At 53.1% G+C, this 22066-nt stretch overlaps 1 protein-coding gene across 1 annotated transcript; it reads right to left on the reverse strand.

Moving 5' to 3' along the window:
• Window positions 1–902: 902 nt before the first annotated feature.
• Window positions 903–21776, reverse strand: HELZ2 (helicase with zinc finger 2; the record flags this gene model as incomplete). Its single annotated transcript, XM_082491338.1, has 19 exons — window positions 903–3460; window positions 3986–4153; window positions 4604–4760; window positions 5072–5290; window positions 5538–5672; window positions 6842–7034; window positions 7615–7731; window positions 8191–8332; window positions 8600–8767; window positions 8986–9117; window positions 9516–9601; window positions 10423–13936; window positions 15313–15388; window positions 15975–16758; window positions 17792–18424; window positions 18793–19316; window positions 19979–20086; window positions 20489–20672; window positions 20776–21776. The coding sequence occupies 19 exons, from the start codon at window positions 21774–21776 to the stop codon at window positions 3336–3338; spliced, it is 8466 nt and encodes a 2821-aa protein (XP_082347464.1). The 3' UTR covers window positions 903–3335.
• Window positions 21777–22066: the final 290 nt, after the last annotated feature.

Consider the following 22066-nt stretch of genomic DNA (forward strand, 5'->3'; position numbering starts at 1 on the left):
CACTTCATGACACTTAACATTTCATTTCTATTTATAAAAAAAAAAAAAAAACAAACCACAACAATTTATTGCAGTAAATTGATGGTCCTACACAGATCTGCCCAAATCCCCAAAAACAGTCCGGTGGGCTTCTCCTTTGCCAGCTGGAGCCAAGGAGAGGTTTCCTAGTTCTGGAGGTCTGTCATTTGAGTGCCAGCCCCAGCAGGACGCAGGGCGACGGCCGCAACCGCAGGGACCGTCACGGGCTGGCGCCTGGCACGACGCTTGCTGCCCGCGCAGGTTCCCGTCGCTCACCTTGGGCTCCAGCTCGAGCTACTGCTGAGAACAACAAGATGAACCGACATTTGCGTCCCGCAACAACGTTCTTTTGTCCGTGAGCTGTGGAAAACCCAGAGTCTGTGACCAGACAGATACTCTGCGCACCACAGAATGATGGAATCGTTTTGGTTGGAAGAGATCTTGAAGATCGTCAAGTCCAACCGTTAACCCAATGCTGCCAAGTTACCACTGAACCATGTCCATCAGCACCACGTCTACACGTCTCTTAAATACCTCCAGGGATGGTGACTCCACCACTGCACTGGACAGCCTGTTCCAATGCTCGACAACCCTTTTGGTGAAGAATATTTCCTAATATCCATCCTAATAAACCTCCACTTGGCGCAACTTGAGGCTTTTTCCTCTTGTCCTATCGCCTGTTACTTGGGAGAAGAGACCAACACCATGCTGCCAGTGGTTTCCTACTGGAATTACCAAAGATTTGGTGATTTTGGTTTTTGTAAGTATTTTAAGAATATGTGCTTAAACATAAAATCCTTTCAAAAGTAAATTCAAAGCTCTGTGTGCAAATGAAACCAGACTACTTTGAACGTTTTCTCTCTTAATTTCTATGATTCCCTCTAACCATGAGCACGAGGACAAGAACACAATATTCAGCTGGCACTAACTGTCTATAAAAAGTTTGATTAATTGCACTTTCTGCTATCCCTGACTATTGCAGCTGCATGACCAACTCTACAGGCACCTGCTCACCGCCCGAGTCCACCCAGCAGCAGTAACAGCCAGGCTGGTCTGGGGCAGCGTTTTCTGAAAACCAGTTACAAAATGCATCTTCAGAGGAAAAAAAAAAAATATATATTGTCTTGCAACACAGAGGTGACCAAACATAGCGTTTCAGCCTAAGCTTTACTCTCCAAGGAGTAGCAGTAAACATTTTTTCCCCACTGAGGGCAAAGGGAGATGCTTTGTGATGCGTCTTTCTCGGTCTATACAACAAACACATGGCCAAACCCCACACAAGAGTATTGGACTAAGCCACTACACTTGGGGCGAGTCTCCTCATGAATGAAATAACCAGCGAAAAAAAAACATGGGAAAGACTCTTCACTCGCATTAGATCATGAAAACGAGACCTACTGGTTCTAAAGGGACCACGGTGACTTTGTTAGAATGATGCTGGCACCGTGCTAAAGTATTTATCCCAACAGCTCCAGCATCTTTTGCAATTCTCCGCGGCATCTTGGAGATACATGATTGCAGTTCTGTAGGCCACAAAATGATTCCCATACAAGCTTATTTTGGAACTGCAATAATATTTGCAAAATCAGGCTGGCGCAGAATCTTTTTAAGATCCCAGCCGGGATGACTTCAAAGAGGAACAAAGAACTTTACATCTTACCAGCTTTTATCAAGCATCTTTAGAACCAGCAGGAGGTACTTCCTACGGGGTTCTGTCCCTTATGGAATCGCCAGCCATATGCCCGTTATTACGCTTCAGTAAGACAAGAGCAAGCTTGGGTGGTCTTCAGTGTACAGATTAAACCCACCAAATGCAGAAGTGCAGGAAGGTACTTTAAAATAAGGAAGAGAAGAACAAAATTTCTCCATTCTCAAGTCTAACACAGAGTCATGAGAAGAAACACAGCGTTAAATAAGGACTTTTCCAGACACAACGCTTTCTTATTGCACATTCCTCCACACTGGAAAGAGCCAGGCTGCATTTTCAGTGGCAAACACGGGACAAAAGTCACCCATGCCATAGCGCTGTGAAGTCACGAGGACCCCTCAACTCGTGTGTCCCGGCACAGTATATACTTGTTGCTAAAGCCACCGTGATGGCATCTTGGCTCCATCCCACGTGAACATTTAGAGACAGCCAAGCGTGTGGTCTTGGGGAGAGCCGAGGCAGGCACTTCATACATTCAGAATTGAAACGAGATAAAAGACACCCTCCCGCAAAACTACCGTGCTTCAAAAAGCAGCTCCATGATTCACCACTTCCCCGCTACACATCTGTATCAGCCATAGGCTACCGGGCGAAAGCAGCCTTCTCTAGTGAATCACAGCTTCCAGTTCACAGCAGTTTGGCTACTTAAAATAATAAAAAAAATACATTATACACATATATGCTGTGGTACATGTATCAAATTTCCCTCACCGCTCTTAAAAACTCAGGCTGTAAGACTGTGAAACAAATTCACAGTGAAAAGTTAATAAATTAGAAGCAGCTTTAAAAAAATATGGAGTAGGAAACGGGGGCTCTTACAGGAGGAGGTTTCAAATAAAACTCAGAACAGTTTAAAATATGCTTACAATTTCCAATGTTTCCTGGTAGGAGGGGTCCTCGCTTTTCATTTACTTTATACGGGTGAGGACAACCCCCTTGGTACAAAGAATAAGGAAATCTATTTACAAAATCAACTTGGCCTTAGTTCTGTGATATTTACACTCTCAGAGAACAGCATTTGGGCTAGACGAAGAGCGATACATGGTTCTCTCTTTGCTTTCTTCCTTCACTTAAAAAAACCGAAACAACAACAACAACAAAAATTGGTTATCTGCTTTGAGAAATAAGAAGTCTTAAAAATTCCCTGGCCTTGCTTTTAAAATGAGTGGTAGTACTCAGAAGCTTTGGTCCTCTATGGCAAATCGCAGCGTGCCGCACGGCTCGGTCGCGTGCGGTCATTCCACCCTCAATGAATGGATTAAGTATTTGGTCCCCAAAACGCAGCTGCACCGGCAGATAGGATGGGGGCTCCGCTGAGCATCTTACAGTTAAAAAAATAGTATCATCAATAAAGTCATCCACCTGCCCATCCATTTCCAGTGCTTTTTGGTTTGCTAGAGCTGAAAGTTCCTGTCCACGGTTCCACTGATTAAAATAAAAAAACCAAACCCCAAGATGCCAAAGCGCACACTGAAGCTGAGCTGTCACTGTGCAGGGGAAGATCCTGGCTCCATGGGTCGTTAAATAATTAAAAGGTTTTGTCCTTCCCAAGGCACACGTAATGCAGTTCAGGTAGAGAGGGACGAGCTCGTCGAGGTACAACCCATCCTCACCGGTGGAAGGCTGAAGTCTTCCTGATGAGAATCCCCTGGGCTGCAGTGCAGCAGTTGTGCTGTCTGTAATGCTGAAGCAGTCTCCTCCACAAAGGGTTGCACTCCAGGAGGTACCGGTTCCCTGTTGGCACAGGGACGGGGACAGCAGGTTAGTGGCCAGAAGAGGTTTGGGTGACACCATCACAGACTGGTCCGGGAAGCTTTTGTCTAAGATTTCTAGCCTAAGGGTGCTGGATAACTCGCAGGGACGTTTCCTTCAGGCAGAGCTCTGCGAAATCCCCACTGCCTTTACACTGCTGTCTTATCTGCGAGCAGCTTCCCCACGCCTCGCCTCGCAGCCTAAGTCTGGGTGATTCGGAGGAAAATAAGCAGCCAAATTCTATTAGGAGAGAGCTCTAGCATGCAAGTGATGGAAACAATGTGGTCCGAATCAGAGGGTGAGAAAAACTGATTATATGTGCTCTACACGAGCCACAAACGATCTCTGCTTTGTGCAGGTTGCCCACATAGCCCAGTTTCAAAACCACAGACAGCCTAAGGGCAGAAGAATAAAGCAAGGCCATCAGTCGTACTAGTTGGGATCTCCACCCCTTCATCCAAGCATCCTGTTCCCCTGCAGGCCTGTGCACGCTCCCAGCAGACCCACCTACAATGCAGAGTCCTTCCTGAGCTCGAGTGATGCCGACATTGACCTGGTTTGGGTCGGTAACAAACCCCAGGTACTTCTTCTGCCAGCTCTTTGTGGGCTTCCTATCAATCTCCGATCGGGGGCAGGAGCGTACCGTCGACAGGATCACGTATCTCCACTCACTTCCTAGAAAGCAGAATTGAAACAGATTTTTTTTTTTTTTTTAGAAGGAAGCATCTGGCTTCCTTCCTCCATCCCACAAGACACGCATTTCTCCACAGCAAGACCCAAAAAACTGCAGCCACCGTTTGGGTTTCTCTAGCTTTGGAGGCCATGGGACCCCTGGTCGTTGCTCTCCAAAGAGTATGTGCTCCGGCAGTTCTTTAACACCCCCTTCAGACGTCATCCACCTTCCTATCTTCATCAGTCTCACCCTGCCTGGCCACTCCAGGGCTTTCCGAAGGATTTATTAAGACTGACAAATCACCCAGAAATCTGGCCCAGGGATGGTCCCTCCATGGCTGAAATGACCCTGGTGTAGAATTTGCTTCAAGACTGTCTCCATGATAAGTTCCTCCAGTTCTCAGGAAGGCAGGAGAGAACAGAACCAACCCTCCCCTCTCCTGCCAGCCTCACCTTGACTCTTCATGATGGTGCAGACGGTCACCCCACGGATGCCCTCTTTCAGGAGGCTCTTGCTGATCTCGGACACCTGGGCGTTGTAGGGGCTCAGGATGGCGATGCTCTCCGGCCGGATGGTGCCATCTAGTGTCAGCTGCTTCGCTAGCCTCACCTGGGGAGACCAGGGTCCTGCTCACCTGGGAGTGGTGGCCAGAGGGAACCAGCCCTCCAGCACCCTGTCCCCAGGGCAGCGATGGTGCCCGGCCGTGCTGCTCCCCCTGCTCTGGGTCACGCTTCCCTACGGCTGCCTCTGGCCGGGGGCATCGGGGAACGCTCCAGACCCGAGAAGACGCCAGGCAGATACTGCGCCCCACTGATCTTTGTCCTGTCTCATGACTCATCACCCCTCCACGATCCTCGGAGTCGCCCAGCACAACACCCTCCCCTTTTGTATCTCCAGCCATTCCCCAGGACCCTCCTCACCGCCTGCTGCACTTCTTCCAGGTTAGCTTTGGAGTTCTCATTTCCTTCCTCGGTAGAAATCATGAGGCTCTGCTCCTTCCCCTCCACGTGCCCAAAGACGATAGGGCAGCAGCCGTTATCTTTGTGGTAGAAGACACTGGGATTACGGAGAAGCTGAGGGCACGTTCTCAGTCGCATATCATAAAACTCCTTGGACGGGAAGTCGCAAATGCCTTTGTGCTGGCAGAGAAAAGGGGAGAAACTGAGGTGAACAAAACCCCAGGAACTTCTCAACCCGCGGCACCTTTTTGGGCAGGCTTCCCTTGCAACGCCACCGTGCTGTAGCTGGCACCGGGCGAGTACATTATTTATTACTCTAGGAAGGGAAAGCACTAATGGAGAATATTCGTTTCCCGGTGGCTTGAGGCAAGCCCTGACAGCAGCATTTGCTGTGATAGAGAAAAGACAATCCACTCGAGGGCCTCACCATGCGGTACTGCGTATCCAGCATCCACGCCTGATCGCGGTAGCGCTCAAAGAGAGACGTCTCCATGCCAAGACTCTTGCAGAAGTCATTGTTCACCACGGGCCGCAGCTGTTTGTGATCCCCAAGCAAAACAACCTGGAATGAAAAGCGGAGACCTCAGCTATGAGGGTGGTGACCCTGGTGAAGGCGATCAGCTCCTGGAAAGGCTATTTGCACACAGACGTTTGTTGCTCCTTATTTATGTTATGGTTACAGTGACCTCAATCAAGGACCACGTTGGGCCTTATATAAAGATTCTGACTCGGATAACGGGGAGCCTAGTTCTCGAGAAAGACATCACGTAGTAAGTCTGCTGAGATCTGCTCTATGCTTCTTGTCACGTTACTACTTTGTACTTGGGTCAGCACATTTTTTGGTGGCGGTGATACCCACCCTGTAAGGGAAGCATCAAAAATCCAGCCACAGCACCACTTGGTTTCTCTTGCAGAAAGCCAAGAGCAAGTTTAGAGGAGACAGTATGTTTGAAAACAAGGAGCTCAGCTGATACACGCAGCAGAGAGGCGAGCAGATGCAATAGTTCTCCACCACAGCTTTCAGGCCTACAGCAGGTCTCACGACTCCGCTTTATGTGATAAGAACAGATAATGCACAGCTCATGCATCTAGTGAGAATACTGACCATAGAATGGTTTAGGTTGGAAGGGACATTGACGATCATCTAGTTCCAACCCCCCTGCCACGGGCAGGGCCACCTCCCCCCAGCCCAGGTTGCTCCAAGCCCCATCCAACCTGGCCTTGAACACCTCCAGGGATGGGGCAGCCACAGCTTCTCTGGGCAACCTGTGCCAGGGGCTCACCACCCTCACAGGGAAAAATTTCTTCCTAATATTTAATCTAAATCTCCCCTCTTCCAGTTTGAAGCCATTCTCCCTCGTCCTATCACTCCATGCCCTTGTGAAAAGTCCCTCCCCAGCTCTCCTGGAGCCCCTTTGGGCACTGGAAGGGGCTCTAAGGTCTCCCCAGAGCCGTCTCTTTTCCAGGCTGAACAACCCCAACTCTCTCAGCCCTATGTACTGCATATACCTCTCTGTGCCTCCAGATTTTAATTATAGTTGGTAGAGTTATACCTCAAAGGAAACAACTCCCTGAAGGCTGAAACATTGATGCACCATCATAGATACTACCAAGAACAACCTTAAAACCTGGTAAAACTTGGAAGAGCAGCACGGTAAGGGGTGAAAGACATGCAGAGGTTCAAGAGCCCTGAGCAGCTGTCCTAGAGACACGTCTTCGGAAGGGACTTACCTTCTCAGCATGGCGGTAGCTGACCAAGGGGATGAGGGTCTCGGGCTCCGTGGACATGGCACACTCATCGATGATTATCTGCTTGACATTGAGCTGCTCCAGGCAGGTGGCAGAGGCGGCGGAGCATGTGCACAGGATGACATCGTGGGCTGCCAGTTCATGTGCACGAGCAGTCGACAACTGATTTTTGTACCTGTTGGTCGATGCAGAAGAGACCCGGTTATGCATAAGGGAAAGAGCTCCAGGTTCCTCACGCAGGAACCAGGCAGAGGCTATACTTTCCCAAATGATTATGGCTTCACCTCCCTCCCCAGGACGAGCTGGTGTCCCAGAAAAGGGCTTTGGACGGACACTGTAGGAAATGCACTTTGTCCTGAACTCAACAGGGCAGGGGCTGGGGGTGGAGGATGCAAATGTCACACACACATAATATGACTTTTGGTTCAGAGGGACAATAGCACCAGAGCAGAAGCGATGCTGATGCTCTGCACTGTACCACTAACCCCGAGCTAATCACTTTTTATCGTCATTCCACACACACAGCTTATTAATCCATCTCGATGTTTTCACCCAGTCCCTCGCCTTGCATGAGCCGGGCCAAATCCGCTGACTTTCACGCAGTCTACAAGTTTCTGTCAGCTGAGACCTAACAAGTGTAGCCCAAACTTCTCGCAGGGGAAGGAGATCGCTGCACCGCGCTCCTTCAGGCAGCGCTTCAGAGGCGGCACACGGCCAGAGTCAGCCATCTCCCACCAGGGTCTCTTTCTACTCACTTCCTCGTTTCTTCTTCTGTTATCTGCTCTCCTTTCTTCATCCGAGCGTCAAAGTTACAGATCTCCTGCCATAAAGGGTTGGGCGGCCGCCGGATGCGATGGTGCAGGATTATTTCACTGAAAGAAAAGAGTCAATATATAAATATTTTCCCCCAGACAGACCCAAGTGATCTCTTCTACAGGGAAGCATACCACATCTCTCTATGCAGAGAAACTCCGTTAGCTATAGAAGGCACAGCCAGACCGTTCCAGCTTTACAGACGTAACGCTTGGCTCACCCTCGAGGACACAAAATACAACCCCCGTTCTTTAGCAGGAATGAAGTCAGAGACACTTTGAGCTGTCCAAGAGAGAGATGAAAACATCCAGGGTGTTTTCAGCAACCTGGGTTTCCTGGCTGGGCGCGACATTAGACTATACACCTTCACTTGAAAAAATTCAGTACAAAGCAGGTTAATAGTGCTGCTCCACAGTAGCAGAGCGGAAACCGCATTTGCTCTGGCTTGTTCAGCTTTACCGCTGCAGAAAACATCACTCCCCAGCCCTCTCGGTGCCCGCGGGGTCACGCAGTCCTACCTGAGCTCATGCTTTGGTTTTGCATCCCGCAAGGCTTTGCGGTAGAGGTGCCGGTTGCTCCCCGGGTACGGGAATTCCATCGTTTCAATGGCCTCACCGTACACCCTCAGTGGTTTCAGGTTCTTCATCTTCAACAGCATCTCTGGGGAAGGAGAACGGGTCTGCTCAGACAGCACCAGGCACCGGCGATGCTGAGAAAGCTCTTGGCCTGTGAGGTACCCAGAGTTTGCCGTGCACTCGCCTCTTCTCCCCACCCCTCGCTCATCAACCACACCTTCACCGGTCCTCGCCCTGCAGCGAGGGGTCTTCTGTAAGGACCAGCCCCGCTTTCTGCCCCTCCTGCTCACAGCCACGCGTTCTCCCTTCCCACCAGTAGGAGCCACTTCAGGGGCTTAAAACCGATAGTTACCAGCAACAACATCAACAGACTTGTTGGATGGGCCGCAGTACAAGATGCACTTTCTCCCCTTGGGCTTTTCTTCTTCAGAGGATAGTGTTTGCTCCTTCTCGACGCTCTCCTCGTTCAGCTTATGGAACCAGTAGACAATGTGAGTTCCAACAACCGTTTTCCCTGTGCCTAGAAAAAACAAGGAGGTTGCCGAGAACACTTTAACCGTGACACCCATGCTCTAGATCAGCGTCCGGATGATCAGCCATGAAATAAAATCAAAAACTGAGGGGACTGCCTTGAACAACTGTGGGTGAAACCAACCCATGCTACCGTCTCCTGTCTCACCAAGGGTCCTACAGACATAACAAAGTAGGCATGTACTCGTGCCGTCCCCCCAACCTTACCTGGTGGGCCTTGGATGAGCGTGAAGGATTTTCTCAGAGCCATTAGGATAGCCTGGGTCTGACTCTGGTTAAGCTTCCTGCGGCTGCCAGGGAGATCAAAGGATTTTTGCTGCAGGATTTTGGACGTTGTCACTGTTACGGCAAAGAGTCAAGAAAACAAGTTTAAAGAAGGTTACTGAAGACAGCGCAGAAGGGATTCGACAGGAGGATGCGGTAGGAACCGAACAATCGTGGCCCATTTACAAGACCACCTAAAAGTAATCCTGGTCCTGCGCCAGGATGTTCTGCCCATGAGCCTTCTCTGTGGGTCCTGGGGATTAAAACATCCCCCGTGCCCCTCTCCAGCAGGGCATCCCATATTACCTTCACTCCGCCAGGCTAGCGGCTCCTCTCCTTCCCTCCCCTTGGCAGGAGAACCTCCCGGTCTGGGAGCGTAACCCCTATGGCAACGACCCACAGAAGCTGCCAGGGCACCTGCCTGGCCAGAAGTTAGTAGCCACAAAGTAAGAAAGGTGAATACTTGCACCTACCTTTTTTAGGAGGTTCATGACCAAGGGCGATGCTTTTAGCAAGCTCGGAGGCATGCTTGAGCTTCCAAATTGCCTTTTCTTTCCGTCTGACAGAAGGGAAAAATAAGAATGAATGGAATGTAGCTTAAAATAGCGAAAAATTGTAATACAGCTTTGTACATCTGCCTTGTTTATTCTTTCTCTCTGCTTTAGTGTTGCATTAAATCCATGAAGAACTTAAACCAAAACAACTCTTATTCTGCTCTTTTGTGTCTGGGACTATTTCTCAACTGAGATGTTGAGAGCAAGAAGCACAACTTCTGTCCCAACTCCATTTTATTGCAGCCCACCCCATTTTATTGGATTAGCTTCCAATTTTTTCCTAAAATTCGCAACACAAAAGGAAGCACGTTCTGCCCCGAAAAAGCTGCAGCAGTCATGGGTGCGTAGCAGGCCATGCTGTGTACAACGAAGGGCAAACTAGACATCAGCTCCGCTTTAAACAAGAGCGGATCTTGCTTCACAGCAACAACCAAGGGGAATGATTGGGAAATCAGGGAGCACTTCTGCTAAGCAAACCCCGATCCAGTGCTTCACACCACCTCTTATGACATGTATTGCAGCAATCCGGTAACGTAAGAGGCAGATGCCCGGGGAACTTTCAGCACGGCACCTTTCCCTATCTCCCCATTCGCAAGGTCAACCAGAAGAGCAAGAGGCCGTCTGGGGAACAGATCTGAGAAACACTGCCACCCCCACCAAACATCACCAGCCCGACAGCACGGCCAGTCGGAGCTGGGTAAGGACAGATCAGGGGATCAGCCGCACCAGCGAGCAAAGCCCGGTTGGGTGCAGTAAGGGAGTCCCGTGGGAAGCCATTGCTCTGCATGGACAGGTTGACCAGAGCACGACCGCTAAGCACACTTACACATCTGGCAGCATCTTTGGTATGAGCTCCACCGTGAACCTGGCAGAGGCCTGTGAGATTTCCACGGGGATGTTCTCCATAGACATATAGTGGATGTAAAAGTTCATAGTCTGCTGATTACTCCTGTCTGGCTTCTCATCGTCGCTGAACTCTTCGGTGACGCCGTGAGCCACCCAGGTGTAGGTATCTGGATCGACTGAAAGTTTGCTTTCTGACCTGCCCTTGTTAAGAAAAGTGAGATTCTGGAGGCTGTGGCTAAGGCATTCCTCATCGCTGTGAAGGCTCCCAAGCTTCAGCCCACCTAAGCGAATGCACAAGTAACAGTGGTTGAAGTCCACTTCAATGGAGCATTCCTCCAAAAAATTTTTATTTAGGACGAAAGTCCCTTGCAGCTGTCCTTTGCTTGTCCTTTGCTTTGCCCAGGTTATTTTGACATCATGGAGGACAATCGAGTCGTTTTCAGCCACCGCACACGAAGCAGACTCCATGGCGCTCATCGGCATCCACACCTTGTAATACTCCGCTGGATGCTTGTACTTGTCTTTGGACGGCAGGGTGGCGTAGGCAGAGAAGCAGTCAATGGGCTTTTCCGTGTGCTGCAGGCAGACGTCGAAACCCGGCGTCACGCACCACAGCTGCACGAAGGGCACCAGGAAGCCCCGGCAGACGTCCGTGGTGAGCTGGAACTGCAGCGCGTCGCCGGCACTCAGCTCCAAGGAGAGCTCCACGTAGTGCGAGCACTGGCTCTTCCTCACCCAGCCCATGTGCCGCTGGTACAGCTCCTTGCTCTTCCGAAGGAGGGAGGCCGCGGTCTCAAACTCCTCGTTCCTGATGGCGGCGAGCACCTCTTGCCAAGTCTGGGTGCTGAAGAAGGTGACGCTGAGGTCACGGAGACGTCCTTCGCGCAGGCCGTGCTCCTTCATCGTCTCCACAGAGTACACCCTCCTCTTCCACGTCAGCCTGATGCTGCTCCGCTCCTGGATGAACGTGGGCTGCTCTATCAGCTGAAGAGACCTGTAGTTAATTATATGGGGATCCGGGAGACTCTCTTTGTTCAGTGGAAACAGGGCTTTAAAATACTTTTTCATCCCCTCAATATCCACTACGAAGGCGATCTTCTGCAGGACTTGGCCCTTCAGGTGGGTGGCCATCTGCAGGCAGCGGGCTCTCTTCTCGTACGCCACCGCCTGGGAATTCTTCCTATTGAAGTCATGACAGAGAAACTCAATGTCGTCTGAAGAATAGACGATGGGCTTCTTGCGGAGCACGGAATGAAGGTGCCGCTGGACCACAACATCCACATACCGGCGGATGGGAGAGGAAGCCCAGGTGTACGAGTCAACGTGCAGGGAGTAATGGCCCGCTTTCGACTGGACAGTGGAGTTGGAGCGACTGAAATAGGAGCGGCTGAGCAGCCTCCTGAACTCCAGGGCCACAGGGGCCAGCTTCGGGTGGATGTCATCAGTAACGATAAGGTCTAGCATCTTGTGGAAGTCACGGACGTTAGCAGCTGACTGCAGGTGCTCCCAGATGGGGGCCAGGAGACTGAACACCACATTTTTAGAGGAGTCTTGGCCAGGAGGTGCCTCTCCCAGGTGGTGAGAGAGATGGATGGACAAAGGAAGGATGTGGCTGTACTTGTTTTTCATGAGTAATAACTGTTGGGGGCTTGGCTCGCACTGACACCGGAGAGGAGTGACATTTCTGGTGTCCTCCTCATTGGTGAGGAACTCGGCCGCAAAACTGTTGAACATGATCATTAGCTCCTCTATCATCTGATGGGACCCCCTGTTACCCGGGGAGCTTTCCTCATCCATCCGGTCGTAGAAACAGTCCTCCTGCAGCCGAAACTTCCGATGGATCCTGGAGAAGTGATAAGCCACAGCTACGCAGTCCTCCACGGTATCAAAATGAAGGGCCTCTGTCCCTCCCCTGTAGTGGTCCTTAATGCAAAGCTCTGCCTCTTCATAGGACAGCTGCCTGTCCGAGCGGATGACAGAGATGGTGAAGACTCCCTTTAACATCTCACCAGTCTTCTTATGTACGGTGACAAACAAGGAGATCACCCGACGATCTTTCTGTGGCAGGAGGCTGCAGACATCTTGGCTAATGTGCGGTGGGAACATGCACAGAGGCTCCTGGTTGGGAGCGTAGTAGGTGACACCCCGCTTCTTTGCTTCCAGGTCCAAGGCACTGCCTTTGGGAATGATGCCAGCCACGTCTGCAATGTGGATCCCAATCTCATAGTGATGCCCAAGATCCCTAACGCTCACGGCGTCGTCCAAATCCCTGGCCCCTTGGGGGTCAACAGTGAAGGTGAGGTAACTCCGACAGTCCTTCAGCTTTTCCTTGGTGAGGTTTAGTTTGCTGCTGGAGGCGTATTTGGCCGATTCCTTAGTGACAGCAGCTGGGTATTTCTTCTCCAAACCATACTCCAAGTCGAGGATCTTCAAGCCTTCTTCCAAAGTCAATGCTGCATGCAAAATCTCCGTTATTATCCCCAAAGGGTAGTAAAACCCTTCCCGCCAGGAGATAACCTGGACGCAGAAGAACTGGCATCTTCTCGTCTCCTGGCTGATCTTCTCGCAGCTGACCACTCTGTACTTCCCATTGACAAGCCGGCGGATGGGAATGACGTTGGGTTTCTCTTTCAGCCCCGGGACGAATATTTTGGTGACAGTGCGGTCGATGGGTATCATCACCCGGGGATCAAATTCATCCATCATGCAGATGAAGGTCCTTTCTCTCTCCCCACGCTTTAAGATGCCCACCACCTTCCCCTGAGGGCGGTGGCTGCCGCTATCAGCTGTGCTGCTCTGCAGGATTTCCACCAGCACCTCGTCCCCAGTGAAGGCCGTCCCACAGTGAACTCTGCCTTTGATCTGAATGGTCATTGCAGGAGAGTCGTTGAGGGTGAAGGCAGAAGCTCTGTCAAACCCTTCTTTGATCAGCTCGCATCTCTTATACATTTTGGGGTGCATGTGCAGATACTCCTGCATCATCTGAGAAGAGAAGCTGACGTATTCCTGCCTGTCTTCCCACAGGTTTGAAGCCTCGGTCTTCACGTTCAGCAGCCCTTCTTCGGACACCGTCACCAGCACGTTCTTGCTCTCATCTAAGAGCTCCTGGAGGATGGGGTCGTCAGGATTCATGCTCTCGGCCTCAGAGCTGCAGGAATCCGTGTCGCTGTCCTCCTCCTCCCCCTCCAGGCTCCTCCTGCTCCAGATCTCCTTGTCGCACGCAGCCTGTTTGATCTGGGCCATTGTCAGGTTCTCTGGGAAGATGCTCCCCTTCTCGATGCACTGCTGGATGAAGCGCTTCCACACCTTGCTGCACTGGCCATGGGAGCACAAGGCCACGGCATCCCCCACCGCAATAACCAGCGACTGAGCCCGGGTCATGATGGTGTTGAGCACTCTGGCTTCGTTGAAGAACTCCAGGTGGTGGGAGGCTGAAACGCGCAGGCTCTCGCTGGTGTGGACTGTGCTGATGATGATGACCCGGAACTCCCGCCCTGCACCGGAGGGGACAAGGGAGAAGTCACTCACAGGAACCCAACGGGGAAGACCCTGTCTGGCTGCCACCCGGCGCCCTGCCCGTCTACGCTGTGTTACATGGCCATGGGCTGATGGAACCTCGCTGGGCTGAGTCACGGGAGTCGCCTGACGTGAATAAAGCAGCTCTTGGGGATCGCGAAGGCATGAACCAGGATGGACAGACACCATGAGGCCACCACCACCCACGCCCCAGGGAGCGAAGGGCAGCGTGGAGATGGGAGAAAGGCAGACAACCAGACCAGTGCCACCACGAGCGCCCGTGGAGCAGCCCTGCGTGCTCAGTGCCACCGGCAGCCCACGCCAGCCACTCCTTGCAAACATGGATAGTTTTCTGTGAATCCTAAATTCCTGGGGCAACTGAGGGCCTTGCAGGAATGAGAGCAGTGACCATTCGCAAGAATCCCTCTCCCCTCAAGGACAGCTCTGCCGATCGCACGACAAAGGACAAACAGCGAGAGGCACCCTGGTGATTTCAGAGCTGGGAAGAGACTGCGAAGAAAGGGTGTGGAGATCAGAAACAGACCCCAGGGGTCAGTTATTCTCACCACGAGGAGTCTCAGTTGCACAATAAAAAAAAAAAAAAAATAAAAACATGGATGAGTCATAAACTAAGTCCTTGAGGTTAAAACCAGCCCCATCCCTCTCTCATCATCCAGTGCAGCAGACTCCTCCTTTAGTGAGCTGTTCTGTGATTTTTTTTTTTGCTGCGACTGGTACCCACAGGCCATCCTGGTTTCAATTCCCTTCTATTACTAGCCTCCCCCACTGGTATTTGGGGCTTCCACATGATTCACACATGCTCAAGCCCCCGGGATCGCACTTACAGGGTTTTCACCTTCCTACAAAGCAACATCCATAGATTTGAAACGAGTTGATAGTTGGGTGCAGATTTAATTCAGTGTGAAATCTTATTCACTAAGGAAAGGACAAAAATCAAAGAGTTACCAACCAGAAGGGGATGGAAATCAGCCAAAGGGTTTCCAGGCACTCCCTCCTAACCAGCACTAGATGGGCTGTGGCCGCTGGCTGCAGCGGTGGCAGAGCCACAGGGAAGGGCAGGGGAGCTCTGCCTAACTGCACCGCACGCACCCTCCCAGAGAGGTATTCTGCCATGAGATCGGCCAGTATGTTGCATTTTAGCAAGGAGGACAACGTTAAGATGCGGGAAAGACCTCTGCTAACGACCCAGTGTCTCCTCCCCCTGCCCACTGCATAGTGGCTGTAGCTGCTATAGACTCTCCTGTCCACCAACATGGCTGCAAAAGCTCTCCATAGAACACAAAAGGCCTCAAAACAGAACCAGGAATGGCCAACTAGTGCACAAAACACAAACCTGGCAAGTTCTCATAGTTTTCTACCACCACATCTTGTAGCTGCTTTTTCCTCAGCTCTTGTCTTATTGCAGAAACCTGGTAAGAAAGAAAGAGGCACAACTGAGGAGGTGGTCAAGTCGCCATCAAGTCGGCATTTAAAAGACATGTAGATGTAGCGATGAGGGACATGGTTTAGTGGTAACTTGGCAGTGCCGGGTTAATGGTTGGACTCGATGATCTTAAAGGTCTACTTCCAACCAAAACAATTCTATGATTCAGTTCAGAAACGCCCCCCGCCCAACACCAAGGCCCCTCACCCTTCTCAGCTGCAGGTTCCCCAAGAAAGTTACTCAACAGCAGCCACCCATCCTGGGCTGACTTCAGCCAGTGCTCCCAGTCTGCCCTATAGTTAACCTGCCTAAAGAATGCTGAAAGACATCTTTGACTAAACTACCCCACCATGAGGCATCTCTGCTCCGACCACCCACAATATACTACTCAAACGGAGGGCACCTCAAAAAAACACTGGTGGCATGCAAGACTCCGGGTTCCCTATTTTTACTAGCACAAGAGACAGGTTTATCATAAATAGAGTCCAGCATTTATTAGGGAGTGTTTAGAGAGCGGTCAGCAGTGCATGCACAGCCCCCTCAGGTGGGGAACACGTGGTTCTCCTACATACCTGCATCCCATGGGAGACCACACAGATCCTCTTCAGATCTCGGACACCCCACTCATCCGGCCACCTCTGATGTATCTCCTTCACTTTCTCAATCACTTGTATTATCTCGGAGGCGTTGTGCCAAGAAATCATGGACATATCCCTTTCAGCCACGCCAGACACATAGCAGAAGACGAGCGGGTAGATTTCGGGATGGGGTGGGATGTTCCCACTGGCTTGGATGGCATTGCCTTTGCCAACGTAGAAGTGCTTGGACACAAACTCAATTATGCCTGCGGTGGAACGATAATTCTCATTGAAGATAATCCTGCTCTTTGTGGCCACTTCGTGCCTCTCTTTCTGGTAAAACTGAAAGAGTCGGTTTAACAGGGTGTGATCGGCAGATTGTCCATCCCCAACAGAGAACAACTTTGGGGTTATCTGCATGTGGTCCCCAGCGAGGACAATCCGTGTCTCAAAAGTGGCGTAGGAGAGCGGAACCAGAGCTTCGCACTCCAGCATCTGAGCAGCCTCGTCGATCATGATGTGGGTGAAGTAGCCTGGGGCAACCTTCAAGTTCTTGGATAACATGGAGGTGGTAATGATGACGTGGTGCCTGTCGATCTCCGCCCGCGTGGGGTGCCGGAAGGAGTGCTGGTCTGGTGAGAGGCAGCAGTACATCTGAGTGATGGGGTCCGTCAGGTTGACGGGACGGTCAGTAGATATAATCCTCAAGGGAACAGCCCAGGGATGCCCGCTGGTCACGTAGTTATGGAAATACTCCCGGATGTAGATGTCAGCAGCACTGCAAAAGGGGAAACCATCAAGGAATTGCAAGTGCTATGGCCAAACGCCGTGACCATCATGCCAGTGCGCTATCTGATCATTCACCAACATGCACCCAAACTCTCCCCCAGCTTTGGCTGACAATGCGCTCGTCACAGGATATACTCACACATGCACAAAGAAGCTGGTGGTTACGCAGCCACCAATTCCAAAAGCCTATTTTGAGAGTGTGGTTTAAAATAGGAGTTGATACTCGAGACTAGGGCATCTCTCCATGCTCACATGGAGAAACGCAATGTGCCCAACCGGATCTGTGGGGCTGTTGCTCTCCAGGACCAAGTCACACAGACGTCTCCTCTGACAGCTAACCAACCCCAGCCCGGGCAGGTGACACAAGATCCGCAGAAGAAGCTTCAGTGCAAGCAGACTGCCTGAGCCCGGCTAAGATTAGCAGTCACCCATCTATTATACATTAAAAACCAAGGCAGTAACAGCCTGCAGGATCGGACGTGGACACTCTTTTCAGCGTAACTGCTCTAATTTTAACACCCTTGGCCTGTTTTCTCTGAAGGCAGATTCAGTGGCAGTCAGACCAGATCTGCATTCCCTCTTCCCCAAACTCTCCCTGGAAAAGTCACAAAATTGGCATGCGCGCAGAGCACAAGAGTTTTCAAGGGCAAGTACAGCACAATATTATCCCAGCAAGGTCAGGCAATGGCTTTCTACTTCTTCCAGTAGACAGTAAAGGTTAGAAAGAACTAACCGTCTCCCCAGCCCCATCCCCGTTTTATAATGAGGCAGGAATATTCTGCCTTTTCCACAAGGACTTCCACCCGTGCCGGGCTTCTTCCTAGCAAGAAGTGCGCAAGCAGTTTAGGACATATTAAATAAATATGAATTTATTTCGACACGTAATTGAAACGCACACTAAGAAAAGGGCAGCTCAGCTCTGCCGCATATGCATTCCCTCCCACCGCGCCAGGCAAGCGTGGATGACCTTGCTTGGACCCAGCCCACACCTCTGGTGCCCTCTTCCCCCACACCCCACTAACCTGTTAGTGTGAGTGCAGATCAGCACGCGCGTGTTGGGCTGCCTGAGGATCTCCATGGTGGCCATGGCCAAGGTGAACGTCTTCCCTGTGCCAAAGGGCCCGTAAATGAGAAGAGGTGGGACCTGCCGGCTGCTGATTGCCTGGCCCGTGATGAAGGAGATGGCTAGTTTCTGCTTGCTATTCCCTTTCTGTGGTGACCGAAGAGAGTAGGGAACAGAGCAACTGGCGACATCTGGTAGGACCAGCTTCTCATCCAACAGGCGGTCCACAGCCTGGTGCCACTGCCGGAACAGCAGCTGGTCGATTTGGAACTGGATCTCCACCTTGTGGGAGGTGTTTGGCTTGAAGTTCAGCTCTGAGCAGCACCTCTTTGGTATCTGTAGCCAGATGGTCTTCTCCGTGATGGCTTTATGCTCCACACTAACCTCGTAAACCCGATTGTCTACAGGTGGGTCAAGTGCCAGGAAAGCAGTGGGCACAGACCTGCTCAGCAGATACCCCTCATCTGTGTCCGGCGAGAGGTTATAAGGAGTAGGCACTTCAGCAAACAGCTCACCGGAGAGGGCAAACTTCATCCCCATGGAGAGGCTTTGCAGCATGGGGGTCAGCGAGATGAGGACCCGCAGGTTGAGTCTGGAAGGAGGAAACACCCGAATGAACAGCAGAGAACCCACCCATCAGTTCATCGGCAACCGCCCTCCCCGCCGCAAAGGGGGGATTGTCTCCTACACCCAGAGAGGGGCTGCTGGCCCCCTGAGCCCACAGAGACAGAAACTGTGCTTCTAGCTAATCCACGGCCGCAGGACAAGACCCAGCCCTTCCCTTCCTATCACTACCCAGCAAGCCATCTTTCTTGGCAGCTTTCCATTCTTCTGGGAAGGCGCCCCAGGACCCAACCCAGCAGGGACAGTGACAGCAGCAGCACGGCCCCAAGGGTTAGCAATGGGCCCACGGTCCACAGCGAGGAAGAACCCCCCTCTGGATCCACACCTGGCACTTACTTGGCAATCAGAGCTTGTTCGGCTTCTTCCTCGCGGAAGAGGAAGCTGTGCATCCTCTCACGATAGTTGAGACGGGTGATGGGAATGGTTGCACCACCCTCACGTTGGTAGTCCAGTGCAAGAGCAGGAGGTTTGTACTTGGCCAGCAGATCCATATCTTCACCGGTCCTTGGCACGCTGGGAATGATGATGCGGTTACCTCTATCCCATCGCACGAAGTTGACGGGGCGACTGCTCTCCCTGCTGCCGGGGACGTGCTGGGGGGTGTCCCGCCGGCCCACCTTCACCTTGATCTTCTGCATGAGGACGGGGCGTCTGCCGAAGTCGAATACCACCCACTGCTCGAAGACGCCCAGTGCGCAGCACTCCATGCAGACCTCCACCAGCGCAGCGGGTGGGGAGGAAGGCAGGGTGGCCACGTGCTCCCCCCGAATGTAGTGGAGGCCCCGAGAAAGCCCATCCCCCGAGAGGTAGAAGTTGACTCCAGGTTCCCGCTTCAGTAGCGCCACGTGCTGCAGAGGCATCTGCCGGTTGAGAAGAAGACAGGGACACGGTGAGGGCAGCCCACGGGAAGAGTCCAGTGGCTGGTGAGGTCCTCCCAGCAGCATTTCCTACCAAAAGCTGCTGCAGGAACCAAATGCTATGCCGGACCGACGGAGCACTTGAAATTCTCCTTAAAGGAGCTTATTCCTCGTGCAATCCCACGGCAATTATTTTAGGGTCTTAAAGAACCTCAAGTTGCAGTTTGATAGCAATTGAGCCAGTCTGCTGTAAATGGGAAGTCTCCTGGGTTAGAGGGGACAATCAGACCCGGCCTCTTGGCCCCAGCACCCACAAAATCCTGGGCAGGAAAGCAGCTGAATCTTGTTATTTGTGATGATACGTGGGAGGTGCTGAGGGCAGCCGGGTTTGCCCCGGCCCCACCGCACAGGACGAGACAGGAGACACGGTGGCTGCACCCCCCACGCACAGCCCCAGCTCAGGAACCACCTGAGCCTGAGCTGCTCCCAAATACCCAACGCACATCCTCATTTGGACATTCCAAAATCCCTAGCCTTCTGCCCCTTCCAGAAATAATAATTAAAAACAACTCAAACAAACAAAAAACCCCAAGGGACAAGGGCTGTGCACAGCGGCAGGCGCTGCCAGCGGCTCACCACCTCCCACTGCGCAGAGCTGGCCTTACCTGGGAGTAGACCCTGAACTTCCACCGGTATTTCATCCTCCTGTCCTCCGACTGGACGTGGAGAGGCTGCTCACACACAACTCTGACCCCCTCCACGTGCTCGGCCATCTGTGAGGGAGACACGAGAGGAACGGGACTGAAGGCAACACCCCGGGGACACACCGCAGAGCCATCTTCATCCTTTGCCTTTAACCCTACGTCCTCCCGAGAGGGGACCGCCAGAAAATCCTCATGCTCGGTCCTCACCCCCCGCTGCTCAGTGTCCCCACGCAGCAGCCGTGGGAAACGAAAGGGCCCCCCCGGCACAGCAGCGTGGTTGGGAACCCCGAGCAGGCTCTCGGGTCACGGACTCGAAAGGGGTAAAGGAAGGGGGACGCAACACCCCTTTCTGCAGCACCATTAGAAAGACGAGCGGTGGCCCCCGTTCCCAAGCTCTGACACAAGAGGCTTCTCGTGATGCACCAACCTCCGGCAGCCCAACGCGCTCCCACCCTGCCGCCCGCGACTCACAATCAACACCTCGTTGGAGCACGTCCGATACTCGGCAACGAGCCGGTCCTGGTAGGACAAAAGCCCTTCCTTCAGCGCTTGCTTCTTTTTCTTCACGGCAACCTTCACCCTCTGGATCCACTCCTGCAGCTCCTCGGTGGAATGAGCCTTGGTGCAGCTGTTGCCCATTTCGCACACCTCCACTCTGTCGGGAGAGAGGTGGCCCGCGGTGGCGTGGGGGTCCGCAGGGAGGCGGCGGCTGCCTGCTGCCCCCACCCTCCCCCCGCCGCGCCGGGTGGACGCCTTACCTGCTACACAGCGAGAACTTGGTCAGCCCGAGCGGCGGCGCGCGGTGGACCCACTGGACAGAGGTGTCGGCCGAGAGCATCTGCGCGTGCTCAACAGAGGAGCAGTGGCTCTCGAAGCTCTCCTGCGAGCTGAAGGTCACCAGGCAGAGCCGGCAGTAGAAGTGCACCGGCGCGGGCGCCGCCGGCTCGCCGTTGGTCATGCAGGTCCCGGCGGCCGGCAGCAGGTCGGAGCGAACCAAGCTGCGCTCCCTCTCGGCCTCCCAGACGGCCATCTCCACGTCGCTGTGCGCGTACTGGCAGCGCTGGGGGCTGTGCTTGCAGGGCTGACCCCTGGAGACGAACCTGCAGTAGCTGAGGGTCGGCATGAACTCGGGGCAGGGCCGGATGGCGGTGTACTGCTGCTTCCTCCGGCTGTCCGACACCACGTGCACCAGGAGGGGGTCCCAGGTCCGGTGGGACTCGCAGAGCCGCCCCTGGCCGCCCGCCGAGATGCGCTGGGGGCAGCCGTAGAAGCAACGCTTGCAGATCTCCTGGAACCGCCCCCCGAATTCGCTGGCAATCTCGCCGGCGGCGCTGGCCGCGGGGTGGGGGGCGGCAGCGAGGCGACCCCCCAGCTGCGCCTGCAGCACCGCCGCCTTCAGCCGGCTCCGCTCCAGCTGCTGCTCCCTCTCGAAGTTCCAGACCATGGCCTCCTCCGGGCTCCAGGCGAAGGTGCACTGGCTCTTGTGCTTGCTGCAGCCCAGCCCCGCCACGTAGTACCTGCAGACGGCGTAGCGCGCCGGGTTGGGGAAGCCGGGCCGCCTGGACACCTTCCTCCAGGCCGTGCTCCGGCGGCTGCGGCAGCGGGCCAGCAGGATCTCGTACATGCACTTGTGCTCCACCTCTCGCAGCTGGTAGGTGATCTCGTTCTCCTTCACGCTGCACTTGGAGCAGACCAGGCACAGCTCCAGCTGCTGCTGGAGGCTGCCCAGCGGCACCGCCGGGCCGTTGGCCGTCGGCATCTTTGGCGATGGCTTGAGCGGAGCAAAATTAACGGCGGGAAGTTCCTACAAGGTGATGCCCGGGGGAGGAGGCGCCATGGAGCAGCTGTGTCCTAGCTCGCTACGTACCTGCCGGCCATTGGTGCAAGTTCACAAAGCCTGACAAAGAAACGAGGAAGAAGCGACTTAGCAGGAAACATCAGCCCTGGCCGGGCACGCACCGAAGCACCGGCACAGCCCGATTCCGCTCGCCACCAAGCAGCCGGGAACCTCCACAGGTGCCCAAACCCACCGGACACCCTCGCCCTTCG

The sequence above is a fragment of the Vanellus vanellus genome (genome assembly GCF_965231255.1).
Source record: "Vanellus vanellus genome assembly, chromosome: 15".
Classification (NCBI taxonomy): Eukaryota; Metazoa; Chordata; class Aves; order Charadriiformes; family Charadriidae; genus Vanellus; species Vanellus vanellus.